This window comes from Kogia breviceps, chromosome 18 (assembly GCF_026419965.1).
Source record: "Kogia breviceps isolate mKogBre1 chromosome 18, mKogBre1 haplotype 1, whole genome shotgun sequence".
NCBI classification, from domain to species: domain Eukaryota; kingdom Metazoa; phylum Chordata; class Mammalia; order Artiodactyla; family Physeteridae; genus Kogia; species Kogia breviceps.
This window is the reverse complement of record NC_081327.1, coordinates 3163449-3191096: the sequence shown is the minus strand read 5'-3', so window position 1 is coordinate 3191096 and position 27648 is coordinate 3163449. Positions and strand designations below refer to the sequence as shown.

Sequence of the window (27648 nt, the reverse complement as noted above, 5' to 3'; positions counted from 1 at the left end):
CTACCCGCCCCCATCAAGGAGCACCGGTCCAGGCCAGCAAAGTTGCTGAGTGTTTATTTGGTCCCAGGAGCGGTGCAGGAATCGGACCAGGGACGGGAGTGGGTGACACTGTGCAGGAAAAGGGATGCTGGGAGCCAAGGGGATAGGAGGCTGGGATCACTGATTGTCAGAGCAGGTGGCGGGACCCTGGGGTGGCGGGAGCCCGGACTGCTCCCTCCTCCAGGGTCCCTGGGGCTTGGGGGCATGTGCCATGTCGGGGGAGTCGGCAGGTTATCATGATTGGCGTGATGGGGGTGGGGAGAAGGCAGGAATGGGTAGAGCGGGGGGTGTTTGCTTTCAGAGAAGGCTTAAAGGTGGGCATGGACGTGGCTTTGGCCAGGAGTCTGGGGTCAGGGGTTTGAGGGTGGGGATCAGGGCGCTGGCGGTGGCCTCACTCGGTCAGGGGGCCGCAGCGAGTGCCACTGGGCGATGGGCCGCCGGGGGTTGGCCAGCATGTCTGCCCAGTGCCGCAGGCCAGCGCCCCCAGCCGCTGCCCCCACGGCCACCCTCCCGATGGCCTCGTTCTTGCCCAGCTTGTCATAGTCCAGCACAGTCAGCTCCACCTGAACCTTCTGAGGTGCGCAGGGGAGGAAGAAGAGACAGAGAGTGGGGTAAGGAGGTAACGCGAGGGACTCAGGTGTCATTGCTAAGGAGACCGTCTCCCTCGCAACCCTCATTCTGAGGGGCCTTCTTAGGCCCCTGGGCTAAGGCTTCATCTGGAGCTCGGACGGCGGGGGTGGGGGGACGGAGCCCCCTGCGGTTGGTTACAGGGATGCTCGGGAGTCTTCCTGCGATCAGATTGCAAAGGAGATAAACTCTCAGGATCCCCGTGGCTCAGGGGTTGTTAGGAGGCGCCTTAGGGTCAGCCTCCTAAGGGCGGCAAATCTTCAAGACTTTGAAATGGGTGGAGGGGCCGGGCCTTAGGGTTGTGGGGAAGTCTCTTTTTCTCAGTAACCAGAGCTCCTGAGGGCAACGGGCACCCTGGTCTTGCCTGGGGGTCGGGGGGCTTCCTGGTCCTCATGGGGGAAACTGAGATCGAGAACACAATCAGACCCCCAAGACCTGGCTTCTAAGGGTTGCTAAGGAGTCTCCCTTCCCTTAGCAACGGGGGTTTCTAAGACCCTGGGACTCCGGGGTAAGGGCTGCTCTGGCAGGGGCTATGGGCAGGGCTGAGCTCACCTGGACCTGGTCACAGGGCACCTCGAAGCTGAAGGCCTCGTTGTAATAGGGGTTCAGAGTATTCTTCTTGATGGTCGTTTTCTTCTTCCTCACCTTTTTGCCGCCCTGCAGCAGGTGGACCTTGACATACGGATCTGGGGAGAGGGAGGAGGAATCTTATAACCCCACCCCTCTGGTGAGTCCAAAGGGATCAGACTGAGGGGAATGCATGAGACTCTTCTTTGGAGCAACGTAGAGACAGCCCATGGACCCCTCAGCTCTCCCTTTCTCTGTGCCCAAGAGAATCTAAATCCTCCGTGACAGCCTGGACCTCCCTCTCCCCCGTGAGACCCTCGGGGCCCGGACACTGCCAGAACCTCAGCCAGAGAACCTGCCCCGCCCATCAGCACCACCATCTGCTTGCTTCCCACACACCTGACAGCCCTGCTACATCCATCTTCTTCAGGTTTTTAGCCTCCAGGACGATGACGGTGAGCTTCCCGGCCGTGGGGACATAGCGGAGGGAGAAGCAGATGTCACCTAGTTTCTCCTGCTAAAAGATGGAGAGGGACCCATCACCGGAACCGGGGCTCCGCATCCAACCCCTCTGCGATTTTTCTTCCCTCCCCCTCGTGTTGAAATGGTATGGTCGAGAGTTAAGACCCGGGTGGTACAGTCCGAGGGGGACTGCCGACGGGGAGGCGTTGATCCACCAGGATAGACCCGGGAGCTACTCTTCTGCAGCAGGTGGAAGTGCTGGAGCCCGGAGGATCGCGGAGGCCTGTGATCTGATTGGCCCGGGGTTGAGGTGGGCGGGCCCAGATGTGGGGGCGTGGCCACGCGTGCTCACCTCCTCCCGAGGAGCCGCCTGCAGCTCCCGCCAGGCTAGCACTGGCCGCCCCAAGTCCACGGAGCTCATGGGGACCCGCACCTCCCCAATGGCGTCGTTGCGGGAGAAGCGGTCGAAGTCGTATACCGCCATGACCAGTACCCTGCCCCCCAGCTCCACGTAGGGGACCTGGGGGAAGGGGGACGCAAAGAAAGCACAGGGTGAGTAGGAAGTGGGACACAGCACATCCGGGTGGAAGGCGATGAGTGGGGGCAGCGAGGACCCCAAGGAACAGTTAGGGGGTGTCCATGGACCCCAAATGGGACAGCCCAAGGGCCAACGAAGCAGTCCAGGGGCCAGCAGTGCCCCCCAAAGGGACAACGCAGGGTCCAGTGGAATAGTCCCCAGAGCTGGTAGCTGCCACCAGTAGAAGCTGAAGATATCGGTCCCAAGTGTTCCAGAGACTGGGGACAGGCTGCCGGGCATAAAGCACTGAGGCCACGAGCTCACCTTGAAGGCAAAGTTCTCCCCAAAGTGTGGGTTCAGCGTCTGCCGATGCACCCTGGTCTCGTGCCGCCTCCGTTTGTCTGGCAGCAGGTAAACCCGCACGTAGGGGTCAGAGGAGCCACCTAGGTCCAAGGCTGCCAATCCCTCAGCTTGCACGATGCCCACCAGCAGCTGTACAGTGATAAGGGGACCCTAGTCTTAGCTTCCCTTCCAGAGCCTCCTCCAAGAAGGGGCTAGAACCCCTGGGACCCTCCCCTCCAAAGCATCTCCCCTCCTCCACACCCACCTGGCCACTCTGGAAATCATAATCCAGTGAGTACTGTAGTCGTCCTAGTTCATGCTTCTCTGCCACCTGCTGCCCTGGCCCAGATGGTGTCGGCTCCAACTCCTCCACTTCTGGCTGCACCTTAGGGAGCCAGGGGCAAGGGCAGGTGAACTCTTCCCCTGATAGTGATATCCACCCAGGCACAGAAGCCAAAGGAGACTCACAGATCCCTCCAGCTATACCTGAACACTTGCAAGCTAAGCAGAGTCGGTGTTTGATTAGTGATGTCTGCCACAGGTGGGACTAGCCATGGCAACACAGTGTGGTACGTTTGTCAGTGTTTTATTAGTGATGCCTGTTACCAGTGGGGCATAGACGTGGTGACACGCACGCAGTGTGTTTGTCATGCCTAGACTAGGAAAACAAGCACTGACAGTGTCTCATTGCCTACAGGATGGATGCAGATTTTAGTTCACACATTAATGGATGTATTGGGGTGATTGTCCAAATTGCCACATTGATTAGTGATCTTGGACAGAAAATATGGAGGAAAAATGGCATACTTAGTGCGTATTTGCCATTCTAAACTAGAACAACAAAGTCAGAAAACTTCTTAAGCTAAGCCACCGATTTTCAAAATGCAATGTGAATCAGAATTCCCCTGAGTAGTGTGGTCAAATGCCTTCACTTCAGAGATTCTGATTCAGTAGGTCTGGCACAAGATCCAGAATTTGCATTTCAACAAGTACCTGAACTGATTCTGATGCTGGTGGTCTTTGGAGTCACTGGCTTAGGGAAGAGGGATGGAGACTGGATACCAGGGCCCTAAAGGACACCCCTTAAGGGTAATAATTATAACAGCTATTTGTTGAAAAGGGAGGTAAGGGAATACTAGTTATCGTCCACAAACTTAAGGCTCAGAGACAGACAGTGAATTTCCCAAGGTCACAGAGCTGGTTGCTCTGGGCTGGAAACCTAGGACTCTGGCTCCCAGGAGAGCCTCATTCCACTGTGCATTCAGAGGCCCAGTGCTCAGATACTTGCACCTGTAGCTCTCCACACCAATGACGTCTTCCAACTCGCATTTGCTTCAACCTCTCAAGGCTGCCATACAGCCTCCTCCCTTGTCTCCTTGCCCCAGACCTGTCCTCCACAAGGGTTCCAGGGGATTCATCCTAAAGCCCATGTGACCTTGTGCCTCTCTCACTCAAAACTTCTGTGGCTCCCAATCACCTTCATTACATGGGTACTGCTGAGCTCTCCAAAAACCTCACCCCAGAGCACAGGATATCTGTATGCTATACCCCAGCTATTGTGAAGAATGAGTCTTTGTTCTCCAAATAGCCCTCGGAATCAGGATTCCAGGCCTCAACACATGCTCCTCGTTTGAGGTAGAATGTCCTTCTCTCTGCTCTCAGTTAATTCTGAGTTCCTTGGGGTCTCAACACAGAAGTCACTTCCTCTAGGAAGCCTTCTCAGTCCCCCTAGGCTGTCAGGTGGTTTCTCTGTGCTTCCACATGCCCTGTGCTGCCTCTAATGTGGCACATACCACCCTGTAGTTTGAATGTCTATGTGAGCATCTGACTTCCCCATCAGACTGGAGGTTCTTGTGAATGTTTGGTTTATCTCCAGGTCCCCAGGTCCAGTTTAGGGCTAGACACACAGGGGAGACGAGCAAACACAGCGGGTGTAGGAAGGATGGAGCAGGGACTGAGGCTGCTGGGCCATTGACGGGAGTAAGGGTGCAGGAAGGAGCAGGGCTGAGGGGCTGGGCCAGGCCACACCTTGTCTATGTAACTCTGGCCCAGCTCCTTCACTTCCTGAAGGTGGACCTGGGCTTGAGCCTGGCTCTTCTTGCCCATCCGCCTCCGACAACGCTTCCGGTAGAGACAGAAACAGCAGCTGAAGACGAGGAGGCCTGAGACCAGCACGATGGTGGCCAGAGCCCAGGGGGGCACTGCAGAAGACATGGAAACAGCAAACGTTGAGGCCCTGAGAGACAAGCAGCCCGATTCATTCTGTATGACACGTGTCAGCTGAAATCCTGGCCTTGGTTTCCCTCCAGCCATTTCCATCCCATTATATTCCCATGTTTTCCTTCCAACTGGTCTCACATATAAAACTATTTGAAGACCTAAGGCAGGCTGACACCATATAGATTTTCTTGCCTATTAGGATTAGTTTCACCTCCTCTTCTACCCCCATTCTAATCTTTCTGCTCAACCGCTGTGTTTTAGAAGGCTTAACCCCTCCCTGGGCCTCAGTCTTCCTCTTTAAAAGAAGGGAGAGGTGGACCTTCCAATTCACCAATCCACGGTTCCATTCCATTCCACACCCCTTGATTTGGTTCCTGATTTTCTTGCAAACCTGTTCCTTTTTCAATTCATTGAGATTCCAATCCAGTATGCCGACTATAATCTCACCCGTATTTTCCAGCCCGCCAGCCTGAATACACCCGTTCGAACCCCGCCCCTGGGAATCCTAGCCTGGCTTTCCCTCCGCTCCACCCCGGGTTTCGCTCACCAGGGCCGTGGCTGATGCGACTCGAGTCAGGAGGCGTGTTGGTCGCTGGAGGCCCCGGTGTTGGGGGCTCCGGGAACATGGCGGCGGGGTCTTACTGTTCTTTCTGCGGAGGCACCCAAACGCTCTGGTCCCCCCACACCCACCCCGTGCATCCGTTGAGCCATCCGAACAACAAAGAACTCCAACTCCCATCGGCACCCTGAGCCGCATGGTCCCGTATGCGAACCTGCCAACCGCCGCGAGGCATGCTGGGGGTTGTTGTTTCAGCCTTCCTGCGACGGAGGGCGAGGGCTGGGGGTGGATTCCAGGACCAAGTCTCATCCCAAGGGGCGCCCCCTCCCTCCAAGGCCTCCAGGAATCTAATCCCGCTGACTTCTGTCTCTTCCTTGCCCTTCCTGAACCGGAAGTGGGCGAGGGCGGGCGTGGGAACCCGCGCACCGAGTTGCCCAGAGCAACGGCTGGCTCCGCGAGGGCGGGGTGAAGGTAGCGCTGGTTGCCCCGGCAACGGCCTGTCGCCAGGACAACGGGCGAGGCTGACGCACAGAAGCCGAGTCCCAGAGGCGCAAGCTGGTTCGGTTCCCCGTCCCACCTGGGACCTCAGACCCAGATACCCGTGACAAGCGAAGGTGGGGAGGACGCGGCCTTGCCCGTCCGTCTGTCCACGCGCCCACAGCTGGCTCCTCCCTCCACATCTGGCCCTGGGAGTGAAGACTGAGGCTGCCTTCCCTCTCCCACTCTTGCGGGGAATGTGGGGGGCGGGCGGCTGCCCTGCTGCCTTGGCTGGGCCCCCACATCCTTTTCAGTCTGTTTGTCTCTTCTGCGCACCCTGAGCTGTCTTCACACCTGTCCTCGTGACCGCCTCGGCCTCCATTCCTCTCTCGACCCCACATCGAGGTCCGTCTCCCCGTCGGCTTCTCGCCGCTCCTCCGTCTGGGTTGTCAGGCCTGTGCCTGTTGTCTGATCTCAGTCTACCGGGGTCTCGCACCCGCTTGCACTGCCTGCTCCTCGCTTCCCTCTGGCTCTTTGTCTCCACAACTGTCTGTAAATCCCATTCTCCCCGTTTCAGGCTCCAGCCCTGCTGGTCTCTCCCAGTGTCCCCGCCACCACACACGCACACACACACACACACACACACACACACACACACACACACACACACACACACACACCATCTCTCTAGGGTTGGGAATGAGGATGGGGCTTAGGGAGGGGGTTCCAGCGGCTCCTACCTGCTCGGTGGCTAGACAGGACCCTCCCGAGAGACACCGAGGCGCCGGCCCCGTCCGGACCCCGCCCCCGCACGCGTGTGGCTGGCGCTGTCCTGGGTGCTGATCGCGGAGCGCTACGGGGCGGGGGCTCGGCCGAACGGAGCCGGCCCGGGGTGTGTATGTGCCCGTGTGCGTGTGTGTGAGCGTGTATATGTGTGTGAGAGAAAGCCTGTGTGTGTGTGTGTGTGTGTATGTGTGTGTGCGCGTGCGTGTTTGGAAGGTGGAGAACCCCGCCCCGGCCCTCGTCCCGCCCCAGCCTGGAACCACCAGGGCGCCCACGGATATTTATCCTGGTCCCAAGGATTTCCTGCCTTCTAGTACAGCGACCTGGCATACAGACCCCTTCTCCCCACCCCAGTCCCAGGGACTGTACAGAGAACCGGGCTCCAGCATATCGGTTTCTAGGACCCAGAAGACCCTCTGCGGAGACCCAGCTATTCAGATATCCAGACAGGAGACTAAGCGTGAAATTCTCCAGCAAATCCGATACAGACTTCACTCCACCCTCTAAGGTCCCCTAAGGCCAGGCCCAGAAGGCAAGCCCCCATGCTCCTAGCTCCAGGGAAGCCAGTCCACACTGCCCAGACCCTGGACCCACAGCCTTCTCGGAGAGACTCAACTGTCCAAACCTACATTTTTCAGGTGCAAATTGTGAGTCCCTCTAGTTTCCTCCCTAGGACGTTGGCCTCAGTACCTAAACATCAGGAACCCACCCCAATATTATTTCCAGACCCAGAAATCCAATGGGGCAAGTGTCTCTGGGGAGAATAGTGATTTAATAAATTATGGGATAAAAGAAAAAATATGCACAGGCAGTGGGGTGCAGGGAAACCTCAGATCCTCGAAGATTGGTGACTTAGTTTCTGGAGTAAAATATGGGCAGGATCCTGCCCGGCCTGCCCTTGCTCCTTAGGTGGCCAGAATTCTGGACCCTCATTACTTCCTTTCTTCCTCAGAATTCTGCTTGTTTCCTTGAGACCCTGCAGCCTCTTCCTCCCTCAAGAAACAACAAGGAAATCCTAGATCCCATCCCTCTCCTTCTTCAAGGAACTGGAAATCCAGGATCTGGGCTCCCACCTTACCTCTCTCCCCGTCCGGAAAGCAGGAATCTAGGCTGCCAGCCCCCTCTTCCTGCAGGGTCCAGGGGTGTGGGACCCCAGCCCTGTGCTGTCCCAGGGGTCCAGGCATCTGGGCTGAAGTAGGGATGCAGAATTTGAGTCTAGATGGGCTGGCGTCTCAGCCCTCCCACAGCTTAGGCCCCTGTAGGAGCTACATTCTCGAAAAGCAGGTTCTCATAGGTGGGCCCCTTCTCAGCGGGCACTGGGGATGACTGTTGCAGAAACCTAAGGATGCACTGGTGCAGGAACACATTCTGGGCCTGGGGACAGAGCACGGGCAGTGGAGGGTGCGCTACTGAGCCTCGGCCTGCTCTCCTCCGGGGCCCCACCGCACCCCACCCACCCTGGGCCCAAGGATCCCCATCACCTCAGCCTGTGCCACATGTGGTCGGCTCGCTCACCTCTCCATCACGTAGCTGAAGGGCCCCACGAGACCCTCACGCTTTAGCTGCCGCAGCAGGGCATCCAGGGCAATGAGGGCGCCCGTGCTGCCCACGCCAGCGCTAGGCGGGGACAAGAAGGGTCAGACCAGGGGAAGGGGAGTCTCAGCTGACTGGAGGGACCTGTGTTTGGGGCGCCCAGGGGTCAGGGTATCAGTGAGACTATTCTGGAGGCTACAGTGTTCAGTGGGGGTTACTTAATCAAGTAGGAAGTGGTAACAAATGACTATGCTCTGTGTTCTCTCTATCTGCTAGGCCCTGTTCCAGGTGCCTTATGTGCTTTTTTCACCGCTCCTAAGAGGTAGGAACCATGAGTTGAGCGTGCCCATTTTACATACGGGGCAGTGGAGGCTGAGTGAGGTGAAGTCGGCTGTCCCAGGCCACTCAGCTAGTAGGTGACAGAGGCAGGGCTCACACAAGGGGACATGAGTTCCCGAGCTTGTCATGAAAAACAGTTTTTTAAACATGAAAATGACCATTTTATTTTTTATTAAAAAAAAGTTTTTTTGGCCGCGCTGTGAAGCTCGTGGGATCTGGGCCCTCGACAGTGAACGTGCTGTGTCCTAGCCACTGGACCACCAGGGAGTTCCCCCAAGGAGCTGTTTTCCACGTTTCTTAAAACCTTTGGCTGCCTCTCCCTCCTGCTCTTCACCCCTCCTCCCTCCTTCTCCCCATGCATGCCCCCTCCTTTACCTCGTTTTCTTTCTCTCCCATCTCTTCACCTTTGTCACCATTCTCGGTCTGCATCACCGCCCCTTGCCTTCTGCCTCCAGCTTCTCCGCCCCCTCCCCGTCTCCTCCACCTCCTCTAGAAGTTCCTCCTCTAAGGACCCAGAGAACCCTGGTTCCTGAGCCCCAAGGGGGCGGTTTCCTCACAGGCAGAGGGCTCTGGCTGGTCCTCACCTGCAGTGCACAATGGGGGGGCCTCCCCCCACGGTCCAGCCACGGCCGGAGAATCTTCCAGAAGGCCAGCAAGGGGTCTGGGGAGTGGGGGACGCCGTGGTCTGGCCAGGTCACGTAGTGGAACCGACGCACAGGTAAAGTCTTCTGCTCTTGCATCTAGAGGGAGGGGAGTTGGGGGGAGCTCAGGACGCGGGGGCTGGTTTCTGACCGGTGGGGACATCCCTGGGGTACACTGTGGGCCCTTGCGGGAGCGGCGGAAGCTTAGACTTCACGGGGAGCTCTGGGGAGGGGACTGCCTGGGATATCGTGGGGGAGGAACTGAGGGTCAAGGTGGGGCTGACGGGGTGGGGTGGGGGCTTACACGCCGGAGCTCCAGGTTTCACACTGTGCAGTTCTCCATCACCTCCTCGCCCACCAGGGTCACTTGTAGGTGCCCATGGGTGCCAGTAACGCTCACACTTCACCTGGGGGAAGACTGGGGCGGGTCAGAGCACAGGAGGCCCCAGAGCACCTTCGCTGGTGCCCCTCCGCAGGGTGGCTCCCGTATTCAGTGCCGGGGAACCCCCCCTGCTCTGGTGACAAGGCAGGACCCATGGGCAGCCAGGCGCAGATTCACCCCAGCCGGGAGGCCTCTTCTTTCCCAGGGTCCTTGAGATCAGCTTCACCCGTAAGTGGACAAACGGGTGGACTGGGGGAGACAGGAAGGTTGGGGCCGTGGTGGAGGGAGTCAGTGAGGTCTGGGTCAAGGTCTACCCCGGGATCGGTGTCTGGAGCAGGGTCACGGGCTGGAGCTCAGGGGTCAGCACCCAGGACCCAGGTGTCCTCTCGCCTGGGCGGACTCCACGCAGTCGGCCAGCACGAGCGGTGTGGGGCTCCGCTGCCCCTACGCCAGGCGCCCGAAGTCGCCCACCGTGTGGAGAAGGGGGCCCTGGGCTGCAATGAGCTCCTGGAGGCTCCAGAGACCCTGGTTGAGGAAAACAGGTAGGCCACGGCCCGCCTCACCCGGCCTTCGTCTTCCGAGGCTCATTCAGCATCCTCCCGGCTCCCACCCGCAGCCTTGCAGGGATGCAGCTGGCGTCGATCTCCTCGGAGCCCGGCTCCCCAGGGAGGGGCGTCAGGGGCACACGGGGCCAGTCAACTAGGGCAAGAGGCCGGCACTAGCGACGCAGGGGGCAGGGTGGGAGACCCGGGGGTAGAGGTCACGCCCACACGCCACGCTGCACGCGGACCAGGGGGGCTGGGAGAGGGGCTGAGGGACCCCGGGCGGGAGGAGCCGGCCTGGGGAGTCTCAGCTCACGGGGGCGGGGCGAGAGCTTTGTCCCTCACGGGGAATAAGGGGCAGGAGTCAGGCCTGGGGTGTTGACAAAGTCACGGCTGAGAACGAAGTCAGCAGAGGCTCATGACTCACAGGGCAGCACGTTTCTGTAACGGTTCTTGGCGCTGTTCTCCAGAGCTGAGGTCACCGTCTGGGACTGGCCGTGGTCCTCCAGGGCCGGTTGCTGGGGGCGAAGTGAGGGGAGGGTGCACAGATGCTGGACCTTCTCTGCCCTCCCCCAGGGACACCCGCGTTGCTCCCCTCTGCCTACCCAAGCGCCACCCCACTCACCCCTTACACCCTGGAATTCTGCAGCATCTACAGAAACAGGACAAGTAGGACTTCCCTGGTGGCGCAGTGGTTACGAATCCACCTACCGGGCTCCCCTGGTGGCGCAGCGGTTGAGAGTCCGCCTGCCGATGCGGGGGACGCGGGTTCGCGCCCCGGTCCGGGAGGATCCCACGTGCCGCGGAGCGGCTGGGCCCGTGAGCCGTGGCCGCTGAGCCTGCGCGTCCGGAGCCTGTGCTCCGCAACGGGAGAGGCCACAGCAGTGAGAGGCCCGCGTACCGCTAAAAAAAAAAAGAATCCACCTGCCCATGCAGGGGACACAGGTTTGAGCCCTGGTTTGGGAAGATCCCACGTGCCGCGGAGCGACTAAGCCCACGAGCCATAACTAGAAAATGCCCGCGGGCAGCAACGAAGACCCAACGCAGCCGAAAGTAAATAAATAAATCGATTTCTTTTTTAAAAAAGGAAGAAAGAAGTAGGACGCGTGTGTGCACCATCCCCGGGGGGCATTTGGGAGGATGCGGACTGGAGAGGTAGGCGAGAGAGGAGGGGTCAGAGGGAAGCCAAGGTGTTGCTTTAGGATCAACCCATCCAACCAAGACTACAGTAAGAGTTCAGTGAGTCCAAAAAGTGGATGATCATGGCTGAGCATTTCTGTATGAGCCAAGTATGTATGCCTGCTTCTGTTCCATCCCAGAGGGGCGGAAAGGCCTCGGTGGGCACATGGGGCTCGGCTCGGCCCCCTCCGTTCTCACCCGACCTGGTGCCCTCAGCACAGCCGCAGCCGCCGTCCTTCTCGTGCTGACGTGGCCGGCAGTTTTCAGCCAGGATGTCCTCCGGGAAACTGTGGGGAAGAGGGGCACATAACCTTGGGCGCTTGGGACAAAAGAAAAGGATTTTGTGTTTTGTTCCCTTTGTTTTACCTCCCCAGGACTTATTTATCTTGTAATTGGAAGTCTGTGCCTTTGATCACCGTCACCCATTTCACCCTCTGCCTCTGTTAACCACCAGTCTGTTCCGTGTATCTACAAGTTCGAGGTTTTCTAAATTTTTAAATCTTGGCCACGCCACACAGTTTGCGGGATCTTAGTTCCCCGACCAGGGATCGAATCCAGGCCCCGGCAGTGAAAGCCCCAAATCCTAACCACTGGACCCCCAGGGAGTTCCCGCGAGTTTCTTTTTAAGAGTCCATACACAGGAAGTCCCCTACCTACGAACCTTCAGGTCGTGAACTTTCAAAGACGCGAATGTGCGTTCGCATGTCCAGTCACATACGGTGTGAGTGAAATGGCAGCTCGCCCTCCGTCTCCTATGGCTGCGGATCCTTCAGCTCTGCCATCGCCCACCTCCTCTCCCTCCTGCAGTCAGTAACTCTCCTTGCCTGTTCACTCACTGCCAGCCCCTGGAGGCCAGCTGTTGCACTGTACTACTGTACTTTTCAACGTACTGTACTGTAAGATTGAAAACGTTCGTGTGTGTGGGTGTGCTTGTTTTTATGCATTATTTGTGTGAAAAGTATCATACACCTACTCCAGTACAGGACTATGGAGCCAGTTGTGTTCAGTTGGGTACCTAGGCTAACCTTGATGGACTTATGAATGCAGTCTTGGAACGGAACTCATTTGTGTGTAAGGGACTTACTGGGTAAGTGATATCTCATACAGTATTTGTCTTTCTCTGTCTGACTTACCTCACTTAGCATAATGCCCTCAAGGTCCACCCATGTTGCCACAAATGGAATTACTTCATTCTTTTTTACTGCTGAATAATATTCCCTTCTGTATGTATATTACACCTTTTTAAAAATTAATTATTTATTTATTTTGGCTGCGTTGGGTCTTTTGTTGCTGTGCATGGGCTCTCTCTAGTTGCACTGAGCAGAGGCTGCTCTTCGCTGCGGTGCGAGGGCTTCTCATTGCAATGGCTTCTCTTGTTGCGGAGCACGGGCTCTAGGCATGGGGCTTCAGTAGTTGTGGCGCACGGGCTTAGTTGCTCCGCGGCACGTGGGATCTTCCTGGACCAGGGCTCGAACCCGTGTCCCCTGCATTGGCAGGAGAATTCTTAACCACTGCGCCACCAGGGAAGCCCTATATTACACCTTCTTTATTCATGCATCCATTGATAGACACTTAGGTTGTTTCCATACCTTGGCTATTGTGGGTAATGCTGCTATGACCATGGGAGCGCAGATATCTTTTCAAGTTAGTGATTTTGTTTCTGATTCATCAATTCCATTTGTAGGTATATATCCAAAAGAATTGAAAGCAAGGTCTCAAATATTTGTACACCCATGTTCATAGCAGCACTATTCACAGTAGCTAAAAAGTGGAAGCAAACCAAGTGTCCATTGATAGATGAATGGATAAAGAAGATTTGGTCTAACCATACAATGGAATATTATTCTTCCTAAGGAAGGAAAGAAATTCTGACACATACAACAACGTGAATGAAACTGGAGGGCATTACGCTGAGTGAAATGAGCCAGTCACAAGAAGACAAATAAAAGGACAAATACGATTCCAACTATATGAGGCACCTGGAGTCATCAAATTCATACAACCAGGAAGTAGAAGGGTGGTTTCCAGCGGCTGGGAGATGGGGGAAATGGGGAGTTCGTGTTTGATGTGTACAGAGTTTCAGTTTTACAAGATGAAAAGAGTTCTACGGGGAATGCCCTGGCGGTCCAGTGGTTAGGACTCCACGATTTCACTGCCCAGGGTGCGGGTTCAATCTCTGGTCAGGGAACTAAGATCCCACAAGCCACGTGGCTGTGACCAAAATAAATAAATAAATAAAGTTTTTTTAAAAAAGAGTTCTATGGATGGATGGTGGTGATGGTTGCACAAAACGTGAATGGACTCAATGCCACTGAACTGCAGACTTAAAAATGGTTGAGACGGTAAATTTGTTATTTGGAGGTTATCTGTTTTCTACCACAATCAAAATTTGTTTTGACTCAAAAAAAGGAAAGGGTATTTCTTCTCCCACTTGGGACCACTGCCCTTCTCTGGGCCCCAATTCCCTGTGGCCCTCTCTAGCCATGGTTCTTCCCTCTCTGCTGTATCGCTCCCCTCTCCTCTTTCCCTTTTGTGTGTAAACATGCTAATCTTACTTCTGTATTAAAAAAAGAATCCTTTGACCTCCTGTGGCTCCAGTTCTTTGCCTCTCTTCTTCCCCTTGCAGTATAGTGTCATATATACAATGTTATATATACAGTCTTGACTCAGTTTTGAGACCCTGGTTGGAGGTTCATCAGTTTACCTTCTTCTTTTTTGCATGATTGTTTTTTTTTCTTTTTTGGTTTTGGTTTTTTTTTTTTTTTACATTTTTGTTTATTCATTTGGCCACGCTGCATGGCTTGTGGGAGATCCCCAACCAGGGATTGAACCCGGGCCTAGAAGTGAAAGCCTGGAATCTTAACCACTGGACCGCCAGGGATTTCCCAGTTCTCCTTCTCGAGAAGCTGATTAAATCCACACCCTCGCCACCTCCCGCTTCAGGATCCATCTGCTGGACTCCCCGCCAGGAACAGGGGACAGGCCCTGTGCATCCGAGTCCACTGAAATGATTCAAACTAAACCCGTTTGCCTTGGATCGCCCACTTCTTCCTGCAGAAACCACAATAAAGCCTCTTCCTCAGATGTTTCCCGACCTCCCAGCTGACCCTGGTGCTTCTCTGCGTGGCCTTGCTTGGTGCGACATGTAATCCCTCTCTTGGGATCTGTGATTGTAATGAACTATCCTTCAGTGGTGTCTGTCTCTGGATCCATTGGCCTTATGACACCTAAATAACAAGGCCTATGAAAACACACCTTCACGTTCAAACTTCTCACACTGACCGGTTTTCTCTGCTTCCTTCCCCCCCTTCAGCATGGCCTGGTGTCTACACCACGACTACAGGGGAACAAGGACTTATTTCAAAGTCCCCTGTCTTATTTGCCTCCTCATCACCAATTCCAAAGGCCACCTCTCAGTCCATCCTTCACGTGAGCGCTCAGAGCATTTAGCACCTTTGACCGCGCCTTCCTTTCCTTTCTTCAGGATCCACCCTCTTCCTGAACACACTCTCCTGGTTTGCACCATCTCCGCCTCTCCGGCTGCTGCTTCTCCGTCTCCTTGGTGGGCCCCTGGCCCTCTGCCCGTCCTAAAAGGTGGGCATCCCCGGGAGTCCATCCTCAAGCCCCCCTTTCTCCCCGGACACACTCTTCCTATGGGGTTTGTCCACTTCCTGAGCTTCGCTTTCCATCCACTCGGCTGTGATTTTTCCATCTCCGTTGCCCGTCCCTACGTCTCCCCGTCCCGAGCTTCAGAGCTGTTTTCCCACCTGCCTCCTGGAATCTCCACCTGTGTGTCCTCGAGGGTCATCGCTGGGACATACAAACACGCACGCTGAGGTTGAGGAGGGCAAGGAGCTCAGCACACAGGTGGGGTCAGACTTGGAATCCCATGGTGTGCAGTCATCTGTTGCAGCTGCCATATGATGGACACAGGGTGAGGAGGGCAGAGGTCACAGGGTGAGTGGGGCGGGACGCTGGCCGGGACAGAGTCTACGGCGAAGGAGAAACTGGACACCATCTACTTACTCTCCCTCATGCCCCTGCCTCTGATGGCCACGCCCTCAGTTTGTGCCTCTTTCTTCTGCACCCAGGCCGTCTCAGCTGGTTTCGCAACATTCCTTAACTCCCTGGCCTATCTCTCCTCTATTGATCCCTGGGGATCGTTCTGACATAGAGGTTTGATGACGACTGACCCAACGTAAAGGGGACTGAGAGCGATGAAGACGTTTGCACACACGTTTTTCTGAACCACGGAACGCTGTATCCAACAGCCTGTTTAGCACTGTCTCCACTCACATGTCTGACAAGCATCCCCAAATCTGTGTGTCCACCGCTGAGCTCCTGATCCTTTCCCCCAAACCTGCACCCCGCACGGTCATTCCTTCTCAAGTAATGGCCACTCCAGCCTACCTGGGGCTCAGGCCGAATTCCCTGGGTTCACGCTTGAGCCCGCTCTGAAGCCCACGCCATACAACCATTCTTTAACCAGGTCTGCTCTTCAAACACTCAGACGGCATCTCCAACCTGATTCCCTCGAACGGTTTCCTGCTCCAAGACGTAACAGACATCTGGATTATATACAGACGTCTTCCTTTGCTTCCCTACTTTTGCCTCTGCTTCATAAAAATGCGAGGCCGTGTCACAGATCTACTGAAAACCTCCAAACACTCCCATCTCAGGATAAAACCAAAGCACCCAACCAGATCTGATCCCACCTGGTAACTCTCCGACCTCGTTCCTACCCGCCGCCCCGCCCCCGCCCCGCCCCGCCCCGCCCCGCCCCCGCCCCGCCCCGCCCCGGCCCCGCCCCCGCCCCGCCCCGCCCCGCCCACTCTGCTCAGCCTCAGAGACACACTATGTTCTCCAAACACGCCAAGCCTGTGCCGGCCTCGGGGCCATCGCACTTGCTGGTCCCTCTGCCTGGAATGCCTTTTCCCCAGATGGGCACAGAGCTCTTGCCCTCACTTGCTTCAGAAAGTCAGTCATCTTTTTTTTTTTTTTTTTTTTGCGGTACGCGGGCCTCTCACTGTTGCGGCCCCTCCCGTTGCGGAGCACAGGCTCCGGACGCGCAGGCGCAGCGGCCACGGCTCACGGGCCCAGCCGCTCCGCGGCACGTGGGATCCTCCCGGACCGGGGCACGAACCCGCGTCCCCTGCATCGGCAGGCGGACTCTCAACCACTGCGCCACCAGGGAAGCCCTCAGTCATCTTTTTAGTGAGGCTTCTCCTGGACACTCTATTTAAAATATTCCTCCGCCCTTCCTGCCTCCACCTCTTGCTTTATTTGTCTCCAAGTAAGCATCACGTTCTTTATCATCTTGGTTTTGTTTTCTGTTTGTTTTGGCCGCACTGCGCGGCTTGCAGGATCTTAGTTCCCCGACCTGGGATTGAACCCACGCCCCCTGCAGTGGAAGCATGGAGTCCTAACAACTGGACCGCCAGGGGATTCCCGATCATCTTGTTTATTAATGGCTGCTTGTGCTAGAACGTAAGCTCCACAAGGGCAGGAATCTTTGTTTCAGCCAGTTTCCTCGGCACCTAGAACAGTGCCTGACACTTAACAGGGGTTCAGTGAATGTCTTTTTGGATAAATGAGTGCAAGTCCCAGAACTGAGACGGAAAGAGATTCCACAGCCTCCGGCCCAGGCTGCGTAGGGAGTGGGCAGCGGTGAAGGCATTGCGACCCCTGCTGCAGTGGGGACCTGAGGCTGCTGTGGGTGGGTTCCCTGGCCCTGCCCTCTGACCTATACAGTGACCAGCCGGATTTGGCCTGACAGTGAGTCTTTTGGATGCTCCCCAAACCCACTCACCTGAACGCCAGATCCCTGGGTGCTGGTTTCTTCTCACTCTTCTTATGCCTGGGAAAAGGACACGGGGATGAAAGGCTTGGGGAGTGAGGCCAGAACCACAGATCCCCATCTTTCCCCAGGCCCCCTCCCTCCCGGCGCCCGATGAGCCCTGCGCTGAGCCTCACCTCCTCTTCAGGAAGAAAACCAGCAGGCCCACCAGGATGAGAAACAGAAGGGGACCGACCATGGCTCCCACGATGGCCCCTGGGGGAAGGAGGCGTGGAGGGTTGTGAGAGCCTAGGTCTGCTCTGCCGCTGTCCCATGTCCCCTACATCTGTCCTCACCCAGACTGTGATCAGAGGGTCTGGAGGGTCGACTCTAGGGCAGAGAAGGGAAAGGAGAAAGCTTCTGGACAGAGCCCTACCTCCCACCCAACCTCCTCCCCTTAGGTCCTCACTTCCCGAGGAGCCTGATCCAACGGCACCACTTTCTCAAGGGATCTGGTTGTTAGAGAGTGACTCTTCCCCGATTTGGCCTAGACTAGTCATTCTCAGAGAGGGCGATTTTGCCCTCCAGGTGACATCGGGCAATGTCTGGAGACACTTCTGCTTGTTGCAGCTGCGAGGGTGGTGCCACTGGCCTCTAGTGGGTGGAGGCCGGGGATGCTGCTCGACATCTTACAATGCCCAGGGCAGCCACCCCTCCCCATCATAAAGAGTGATCCGGTCCAGGATCCAAGGGGACCTGTCTCCTCAAGAGACCCTTCTTGCTAAACCAGAGAATCCTGGTCAGTGGGACCCACTGAGCCCAGTTTGGAAGAGCGTCCATTTATCAGTACACCAAACTCCAGGGTCTCCAGATCAGAGACCCCATCACATAAGAGGCTTTCATTCCTAGGGAATGGCTGACAGGGCCCAGGGAGGCCCATGACCACGGTCAATGGTACGTGATCAAAGATTTCCTGAGTGTGAGGTTCAAACTTCTTCAAATACCCCACTGCTGGGTGAAAAATGGTGCGGCCATGTTGGAAAAAAATTTGGCAGTTCTTCAAAAGATTAGACACGGACTTACCATATGATCTAACAAGTCCACCGCTGGGTAAACACCCAAGAAAAATGAAGACATGCGTCCACATGGAAACATGCACACCGATGTTCAGAGCGTTACTCATAAATAGCCAACAAGTAGAAATGGCCCAACAGATCCATCAAACAGATGGATAAACAAAATGTGGTCTATCCACACAATGAAATCTTATTTTGGCAATAAAAAGTAATGAAGCACTGATACACACTAGAACAGTGGATGAACCTTAAAAACGTTATAACAAGTGAGAGAAGCCAGTCAAAAGGACTGCATATTGTGTGATTGTATTTTTAGGAAAGCTCTAAAAGAGGCAAATCTATAGAGACAGAAGTAGATTAGAGATTGCCAAGGGCTGGTTGGTGGGGGATTGGGGGAAATTTGGGGGTGATGGCTTAAGGAGATGACTTTTCTCTATGGGTTAATGAAAATATTCTAAAATTGATGGTAATAATGGTTGCAAATACTGCAAATACACTAGAAGCCAGTGAGCTGTACACTTTCAATGGGTGAACTGTTGTAATGTTATAGGAATTACAACTCAATAGAGCTGTTTAAAGAAAGCAGGAAATAAAACACAAACAAGGGTTTCCCTGGTGGCGCAGTGGTTGAGAATCCGCCTGCCGATGCAGGGGACACGGGTTCGTGCCCCGGTCCGGGAGGATCCCACGTGCCGCGGAGCGGCTGGGCCCCGTGAGCCGTGGCCGCTGCGCCTGCGCGTCCGGAGCCTGTGCTCCGCAACGGGAGAGGCCGCGACAGTGAGAGGCCCGCATATCACACACACACAAAAAAAACAAAAAAACAAAAACACAAACAAAAAGGACTCCATGGGTTGGTGAGACTGTCTCACAACAGGGCGTGAAGGGGTCTGGAGAGAATGTCATTGTATCAATAGCTCTCTGTCCCTGTGGGGCTCTGCTCACCTGTGCTCTCGGTGTGGCAGGTCACGGAGGCAGACTGGGCCCTCATTGCATCCCAGACGGTCGTGATGGTGGCTAAGCAGGACTGAGCCGGCCTGAGTCCCGACACCCACACGAGGAACTGTCCTGGAGTCCCGCTGCCTGCCCACCTCCAACTCAAAGGCCTCATAGCCTCCCAGGGGGCAGGACTAGGTGAGGATGGCTCCGTGGCCCCCCGAGGCGCTGATACAGGTGGTGATGGTGACGGGCTCCGGGGCTGCGTGGAGGGGACAAGAGGAATCAGTAGGCTCCATCCAGGGGGGCTTTCCAACTCCCCACTCCTCACCAGTAAGGCCAGTTCTCTGAGAAACAGCTTATCCCTTCCTTCCCCCAAATCAAAATACCTCTTCGAAGGTCCCTCCTTATCTGTTGTCCCCAAATAGACATGCCCCCCTTAAACTACAACTCCCATGAGCACTTGGACTCTCTGTGTCACTGCAGCTCATGAAGTCATGACCCCATGGCCTGATGGGATTTTGAGTCCACTCACCTTCATTGCTCCCAGGTCTAAGTTACTACCTGGACCTTTACAGGAAACGTTTGCTGGACCATGACATAGTTATTTTCACCAGCACTTTTAGGTTCACAGCCAAACTGAGCGGAAGGTACAGGGATTTCCCATACACCCTCTGCCCCCATCATGCATAACCTCCCCCATTGTCAACATCCCCAAAATGTACACGTTACCGTTGATGAACACAATGCTAATCGTCCAAAGTCCATATTCCATTCCTCTTCGTGGCTGAATAATATTCCACTCTATGGATAGATGACAGTGTGTTTCTCCATTCACCAGCTGATGGACATTTGGGTTTCCACCTTTTTGGCTGTTAAAAATAATGTTGCCTGAATTGTACGTTTTCAGTTGTATGTTGTATGTACGAAAACACTGTATGTTTTCAGTTCTGTGGGGCCTGCCCCCAGGAGGGGCCAAACTCTCCTTTTACAGACTGCGTGGCTATCCTCTTTCTCGCCCACTCCAGCTGTCAACCCGGTCCACCCCTCCACCACCAGCTCACAATCCCCTTCCATCCTCCCAGGAGTTTCTCACTGTTTTTGCTGCTCAGTGGACATCAGTCTCTCTGCTCCGCGCTTTCCTCTCCTGTGTGGTTCAAGAACTGAAGCCGTGTTCATTCACCATCTTGAAGCAACTCCCTGCCTGCCTGCAGGTGTTTACCCAACACCTATGGCTTCCTGCAGGCAGGACCACAGGCTCGACCAGCACCGGGGACTCCAAGGGCAAACAGCCTCTTCCAGCCCTGGCCAAGCTTACACTGTGGTGAGGAGGCAGACTGGGAAGGTCACTGCAGAGTTACATGAAGTGGGCTGCAGCGGTGAGGGCACTGAGGAAGCATCTGTCTCTTAGTGGGAGGTGACATTGGGGCTGAGTCTTTGTACAAGAGCAGGGTTTGGTCAAGTGAAGAGCTGAGTTGGGAAGTCATCACAGGCAGAGGGGAGGGCCCACGTCAGGGCTAAGAGGGAGGAGAGGGCTGGGGGCAATCTGGAGGGATTTCTGTGGGGCCAGAGCACCAGGTGGAAATGGGACTGGAGGAAGTGGCCTTGAAGTAGGGGTCAGGCCACCCGGTCCCAGCCTGGTCTCAATCTATAGTTAGCCTGCGGGGTTGGTGAACACGTGGAGATCGGGGAGAGGAACACTTTCTGGATAGGGCATGGAAGCTCTGGGCCCTCTCCCCACACCTTGCCCTGTGCCTGTGTTTCTTCCATCTGGCTGTTCCTGAGTTACATCCTGTAATAAACCAGTGATCTAGTAAGCAAAACGTTTCTCTGAGTTCTGTGAGCTGCTCTAGCAAATTAATCCAACCCGAGGAGGGGGGTCTTGGGAACCTCTGATTTATAGCCAGTTGGTCAGAAGCACAGGTTAACAACCTGGGCTTGTGATTGGAATCTGAAGTGGGGGTGGTGGGTAAAAGGTGGCAGTCTTGCAGGACTGAGTCCTTAACCTGTGGGATAATGCCAGAACTGAGCTGACTTGTAGGACGCCCAGCTGGTGTTGGAGATTGGCTTGCTGGTGTGGGGAGCAAGCCCCACACTGAACTGAGTGCAGAGTCGTAATTGTTTATCATCGTGAAACACGGAAGGATAAATAACAAGGTCCTATTGTGTAGCACAGAGAACTATATTTGACGTTTTTTTTGTCTCTGTTTTTGTTATTTGGCTGCATCACAGGGCATGGGGGATCTTAGTTCCCCAACCAGGGATCGAACTCACGCCCCCTGCATTGTAAGTGAGGAGTCTTAACCACTGGACTGCCAGGGAAGTCCCTGGAGAACTATATTCAGTATCCTAGGATAAACCATAATGAAAAAGAATATTAAAAAAAGAATGTATATATATGTATAACTGCATCACTTTGCTGTACAGGAGAAATTAACACATTGTAAATCAACTATACTTCAATTAAGAAAAAATTAGAAGAAAAAAGAAAAAAAAACACTGAAAACAACCCAAATGATTGGAAACACAAACATTTAAAGATGAATTATGGGGGGCTTCCCTGGTGGCGCAGTGGTCGAGAGTCCGCCTGCCGATGCAGGGGACGTGGGTTCGAACCCCGGTCCGGGAGGATCCCACGTGCCGCGGAGCGGCTGGGCCCGTGAGCCATGGCCGCTGAGCCTGCGCGTCCGGAGCCTGTGCTCTGCAGCGGGAGAGGCCACAGCGGTGAGAGGCCCGCGTACCACACACACACACAAAAAAAAAAAAAAAAAAAAAAAAAAAAAAATTATGGGGAATTCTCTTGCAGTCCAGTGGTTAGGACGCTGCACTTTCACTGCCGAGGGCACGGCTTCAATCCCTGGTTGGGGATCCTGCAAGCCACACCGCGCAGCAAAAAAAAAAAAAAAAAGTGAATTATGCTAGTGGTTTCCTTGGGCTGGAGGGGATGGGTGATTTGTAAAAGGCACGGGGTCTCTTCTGGGGGTGATGAAAATGCTCTAAGCTTGACTGTTGGTGATAGCTGCAGAACTGTGAAAATACTAAAAATCACATGCACACTTTGAGTGGGCAGTTGGTGGTATAAGAAGAGTATCTCAATAAAGCTGCGATCTTGACATTGTTTTCAGGAATTGGATGTAAATGCCTTCAAACAGAACATGGCCACAGTATAGTGATAACAGACAACAATGCCGTATCATAAACTTCAAAGTTGCTAAAAGACTAGATCTTAATTGGTCCCACCACAAAAAAAAAATGGTCATGTGATGCCATAGAGATGTTAGCTAACATTACCGGGGTAATCATTGTGACATATCAATGTATCAAATCAACACCAGTACACCTTAAAGGCACACAATGTTAGGGCTTCCCTGGTGGCGCAGTGGTTAAGAATCCGCCTGGATTCTTTTTTTTTTTTTGCGGTACGCGGGCCTCTCAGTGTTGTGGCCTCTCCCGTTGCGGAGCACAGGCTCCGGACGCACAGGCCCAGCGGCCATGGCTCACGGGCTTAGTCGCTCCGCGGCATGTGGGATCTTCCCGGACCGGGGCACGAACCCGCGTCCCCTGCATCGGCAGGCGGACTCTCAACCACTGCGCCACCAGGGAAGCCCCGCCTGGATTCTTAACTGTTGCGGCAGAGGCCGCAACAGTGAGAGGCCCGCGTACCGCAAAAAAAAAAAAAAAGTTTCTAAGCCACTGGAAGGATTGCTTGAAGAGAAGTGAGGGGAGTGGAATCTGTCTCCCCCAAATTTGCCATTTTGTCATGTGGATTGTGTCGAGCTGAAAGCAGTGAAGACCCTGAAGACTCAGGGAAAGCTCTTTGCCTCTCCCTTAATTGCTCAAAATAATTCAGATTAGGAGGCCTATGGCAGGAAGACACCTATTACCAGACATAACTTTTTATCTCAGAAAGACTCACCTGTATACTCCAATAAAGACGTTGGGCTTCCCTGGTGGCGCAGTGGTTGGGTGTCCGCCTGCCAATGCGGGGGACGCGGGTTCGTGCCCCGGTCCGGGAGGATCGCACGTGCCGCGGAGCGGCTGGGCCCGTGAGCCACAACTACTGAGCCTGCGCGTCTGGAGCCCGTGCTCCGCAAAGGGAGAAGCCGCGATAGTGAGAGGCCCACGCACCGCGATGAAGCGTGGCTCCCGCTCGCCACAACTAGAGAAAGCCCTCGCACAGAAACGAAGATCCAACACAGCCATAAATAAATAAATAAATAGTTTTAAAAGGCCATTCTTTAAAAAAAAAAAAAAAAAAAAGGTACACAATGTTTTATATCAACTATACCTCAATTAAAAAAAACAGAGTATGGGCTTTAGACAGATGGAGGCTGGAAATTTTGCTCCTTTCGCACGTTTCCCTGGGGCGGAAGGTTGCTCTGGGGGGCCCTTTAGGAGGGGAGAGGGTGCTCACTTCATTCGCCCCCCAGTCAGTCTGTCATGAGTCTCCCACCCTTAACGGCTGACAGGGTGATGAGGACCTCGGCAGTGTCAGAGGTGGTCATGACCACCAAGGGGGTGTGGGGCGGAAGGAAGGCATCCCAGGCCAACGTGGCATCTGCGATTGTGAAGAGCAGGACACCCCCACCCAGAACACCTGCCTCCTCTGGCCTGAGGCCTTCCTCTATGGTGAGTGGGGATCCTGGCCTGAAGGTGAGGCAGGGACTAGAAACCAAGGGTGGGCTCCGGGGGTCCCTAAAAACACATCATGGATGAAGTCTCCTCTCTGATATGAGTCCCTAAAAAACCACATCATGGGTGTATGTTCCCTCTCTGCTATAAGAATCCCTAAAAGCATATCATGTTTGTAGAAGTCCTCTCTCTGCTGTAAGAGTCTCTAAAAATCACATCATGAATGTAGAAATTTTCTCTCTGCTGTAAGAGTCCCCCAAAGTACATCATGGATGCAGCAAGTCTCCTCTCTGCTATAAGAGTCCCTAAAAATCACATCATGGATGCAGAAGTCTCCCCTCTGCTATGAAAGTCCCTAAAAAAATCACATCACGGATGTAGAAGTCTCCTTTCTGCTGTAAGCGTCCCTAAAAGCACATCATGTCTGTAGAAATTGAGCAGGGTTTTTGGAGAGCAGCTCTGACTGCTCTCTGTCCTCACATGTAGAACCTGAGGCCCAGAGAGGGGCAGTGTGGGCTGCCAAGGTCACAGCCAGGACAAGGGCCATCCTCAGGTTCTTTCTTCTTTAGTGCTCTATCCCCACCATGTTGCTACCCATCCCTTCCTCCAAGTCTCTTCTTGAGTTTCCTCATCTCCTCAACCCTCTCCTCTCCTGGTATCGTATGTGACTGTTGTCAGGTGAACTGCGGCCCCCAAAGAGATATGCCCAAGTCCTAAGCCCCAGCACCTATGGATGTGATGTTAGTTAGGAACAGGGTCTTTGGAAATGTAATTAGGGATCTTGAGATGAGATCATCCTGGATTTAGGGTGGGCCCTAAATCCAACAACTGGTGTCCTCAGGAAAGGACAGACTCACAGAGGGAGAATACCATGTGAACGTGGCTGGGGCCACCAGGAGCTGGAAGAGGCAGGAAGGACCCTCCCCTAGAGCTTTGGAGGGAGGGCACCCCTACCAACACCAAGATTTTGGACTTTTGGCCTCCAGAACTGTGAGAGACTAAATCTGTTGTGTTAAGCCACCCAGTTTAGGGTAATTTGTGACAGCAGCCCCAGGAAACTAATACATTGGCCGAACAGTCTCCTCCTGGCCTCCAATCTGTGAAATCCTCATCTGTACAATGAGGATAATGCATCCCCCACCACCGTCAAAGGGCCCGGGGTGGGGGGCGGTCGGTTATTCCATATCCCCTAAGTCCTGGGCACCAGGACTGGTCCACAGGGAGTCTGCTGTGGGTATAGTTAACAACACTGCATTGTACACGTCAAAACATGTTCTGAGGGTAGATCTCACAGCAAGTGTTCAATGCACAACACTGTGAAATGTACTTAGCATCACTAAATCATACACTTAAAAGTGGTTAAAATGGTAAATTTTTTGGGGGGTGGAAGGAAAATGAACCAGTTGCTGTTATGGGGATCACCCCTCCCTTCCCACCCCTCCCCCAATAATGGAGATGTCACCATTTCAACACCCACTTTACTTAGGCAACAGAAAAACCGATCAGGGCCAGAGGGAAGGGGCAGGCACACACGGAGACCATGTGGGTTTACAGAAGCAGGCAGGGGGCCGGGGAGGGCCCAACGTGGGTCTGGTTGAGGGGCCTGGAATCTGGAATCAGAACCAGGGGAAGGCAGTGGGAACTTGGCGGTGGATTCGGAATTCCAGAAACAGTTGTGTGTCTCCAGATCGACTGGCACTGGCAGATGGGAGTCTGGGGGACTGGCTCTCACCCCCAAGGGTGTTCCTCTGGCCTCATTGGTCTTGGGGGCCCAGGTCCTTGATGGAGGAGGGGGTGGACATCTGCCTGCCTCAGCCCTAGTCAGTTGGACTTGAGCCTGGGGCTCTGGAAGGCCGACAGGGCGATGAGGATCTGGGCAGCATAATAGGTGGTCATGACCACCAGGCGGGCATGGGGCAGGGGATGGACGAAGATGTCCCAGGCCAGCACGGCATCTGAAAGCGTGAAGAGCAGGGCGCCCCAGCTGGGACTCCCGCCCCTGGCCAAGGCACGCCACAGCATAGCGGCCAGGACCAGGGAGTAAGCTGTCAGGGGCAGGACCATGTCAGGCGGGAGGTACCAAAGCAGGAGGCCATAATATGGGATGAAAGCCAGGAGAATAGGCAGCAGGAGGCTAGGCTTCAGGGGAGTGAGGCCAAAGGCCCAGAGGTAGAGCAGGTGGGCCACAGCGAAGGCAGCCATGCCTGGAGGAGACAGGGGTGGGTGCGCCTGCTGAGACCCCTGCTTCCCGGCGTCGCCTCGTTGCCCTCAGATCCCGAGGAAAAGGGCCGTCCCCGGGCACCAGCTCCCGCCCTGGCCACACCACCCCATCCGCCAGGATTACAATGCTGGCCTCCTTGCTGGTCCTCTTTCCTCCCGCTCTTGGCGCCAGAATGACCTAAAAACGCGCACTGCGTTCCATCCTTACTCTGCTCAGAACTGTCCACTGACGGACACCCCATCTTGCTCAGCCCCTAGCGGCTTCACCCAGCACGCACACCCACCCCAGGGCTTCTGCACTTGCTGCCCCTCTGCCTGGAAGGGCCTTCCCTGGAAGGGCACCTGCCTGGTACCCCGCACCCGCTTCAAGACTTCACCTTCTCGGCGAGGCTGTCCTTGACCAGCGTACTCAGGACTGTGAGCGACCCTTGGACACTCACACGGCCTCAGGTAATGCTGCCCGCGCCCTCATGGAAGGAGAGCTCCTCGGGGGCCAAGGTTTGGGAATGTCTCCCTCACCGCCGTCCCTTTCCCAGCGCCTTTACACACCAACTGGCTCAGGTACGCGGCAGGCGCTCTGTTGGGGAGTCGCCCCCTGCACCCCTGCACCCCCCACCCCCAGCCGGGGTCCAGAAAGGACAACACAACACAGCCCCTCTCACCATGGAGGAAGGCCTCAGGCCAGACGAGGCAGGAGTCCCCCACAGCTGAGCACAGAAGGGCCCCCTGCAGGAGCAAGCTGTAGCCCCCGCCTGGGTACACGGTCCACAGGAACGCCACCAGGTAGAGGATGGGCAGGCACTTGATCAGGGCGCCGACCCAGGACGGCTGGTTCTCAGGGCTCCAGAGGAGAAAGTAGACAGCACAGGTGAGGAAGAACGGGCTCAGCCACCTGCCCACATGCGGCTGCTTCGGGGGACAAAGGAGCCGCTGAGCCACTGGAACTCAGCCCAGCCCCCAGGCCCTGGGACCAGGCTCCAGAACCCTCCTGGCCTTGGTCTCAGCCAGTTCCCAGCCCTTGGGGTTCAGGCCCCACCCGACCGGGAGTTGGGAGTCAGGTTTTCCATCCCACCCCCACCCAGGGACGCCAGCCATGCTGTCCAGGGCAGGGGGGCAGCTGCACACGGACCAGGACGTCCAACCCCACAGAACCCAGCCCCGCAATCCTTCCAGGTCACGTGGTTCCCAGGAGCCCAGGCCCAGCTTCCACCCCACACTCCGTGGCTCTCACTTCAGCTGGAAAGCGAGGTTTTCCAGGCAGCCCCTCTTCCCGGGTGTCCATGTCAACGTGTGACCCACCCGAAGTGGCCTGCAATGTGGGCACCGGTGGCTTTGGGGGTGGAGGGGATGACGTGTGGTTACACGTTAACCCGAGGAGTGTCCTGTGGACTCTGGGACTGATAACAGGGCCCAGGGAGATGCTGCCCCCACCCTGGGGATGGCCCTGCCTGGCACCCGCTGATAAGGTGCCCACTTGGACCCAGGGGTCTCTCCTCCTCCACAGCCCCCTGCCCCCGGCTGCCTCTCCTGCCTAGGGTGCCACGGCTGCCAATGCCCCTCCCATCGTGCTGCGCCTGGCAGGTCAGAAGGGCACAGGAGGAAGAATTTCAGTGCCCTCCCCTCCATGGGCCGGGGAACAGGGCAGGGGCCAGAGCCCAGGGAAGGGCGGGAGACTCCCTCCTCCCTGCCGGCCTCGGCCCTGGCCCTCCCTCAGGAGTCCCCACCACAAACGCCTGCTGACCCAACAGGAAGGAGCCGAGCCAGGAGGCCGTGTGAGCCCTCAGCTCCAGGGAAGGCTTCCC

The 27648-nt window shown here is 55.4% G+C and overlaps 3 protein-coding genes across 9 annotated transcripts; all 3 read right to left on the bottom strand.

Moving 5' to 3' along the window:
• Positions 1 to 38: 38 nt before the first annotated feature.
• Positions 39 to 6926, bottom strand: SYT5 (synaptotagmin 5). 7 transcript variants are annotated; one of them, XM_067018914.1, is made up of 9 exons: positions 6551 to 6840; positions 5322 to 5424; positions 4583 to 4755; positions 2820 to 2939; positions 2537 to 2704; positions 2048 to 2215; positions 1633 to 1750; positions 1219 to 1352; positions 39 to 611 (listed from the first exon to the last, which is right to left on the bottom strand). In XM_067018914.1, the coding sequence occupies exons 2-9, from the start codon at positions 5398 to 5400 to the stop codon at positions 411 to 413; spliced, it is 1161 nt and encodes a 386-aa protein (XP_066875015.1). In that variant the 5' UTR covers positions 5401 to 5424; positions 6551 to 6840; the 3' UTR covers positions 39 to 410. The 7 variants fall into 7 exon arrangements, with proteins under 7 accessions (XP_066875015.1, XP_066875019.1, XP_066875018.1 ...); XM_067018918.1 differs by having other exon boundaries at positions 1633 to 1747; positions 6551 to 6813; XM_067018917.1 differs by having other exon boundaries at positions 1633 to 1747; positions 5322 to 5445; positions 6551 to 6805.
• Positions 6927 to 7841: 915 nt separating this feature from the next.
• PTPRH (protein tyrosine phosphatase receptor type H) lies at positions 7842 to 23499 on the bottom strand. Its single transcript, XM_067019599.1, is given in 18 exon segments — positions 7842 to 7967; positions 8075 to 8210; positions 9050 to 9082; positions 9084 to 9205; positions 9411 to 9492; positions 9494 to 9513; positions 9879 to 10013; positions 10111 to 10187; positions 10458 to 10548; positions 10742 to 10852; positions 11376 to 11496; positions 14733 to 14796; positions 15696 to 15754; positions 17019 to 17066; positions 17183 to 17261; positions 19004 to 19122; positions 19124 to 19256; positions 23448 to 23499. Coding segments are annotated over 18 exon segments (1608 nt in total).
• Positions 23500 to 25090: 1591 nt separating this feature from the next.
• On the bottom strand, positions 25091 to 27375 carry TMEM86B (transmembrane protein 86B). The gene is made up of 3 exons (XM_059044261.2): positions 27078 to 27375; positions 26509 to 26752; positions 25091 to 25830 (listed from the first exon to the last, which is right to left on the bottom strand). Exons 1-3 carry the CDS (start codon positions 27126 to 27128, stop codon positions 25448 to 25450), a joined length of 678 nt encoding a protein of 225 aa, XP_058900244.1. The 5' UTR covers positions 27129 to 27375; the 3' UTR covers positions 25091 to 25447.
• Positions 27376 to 27648: the final 273 nt, after the last annotated feature.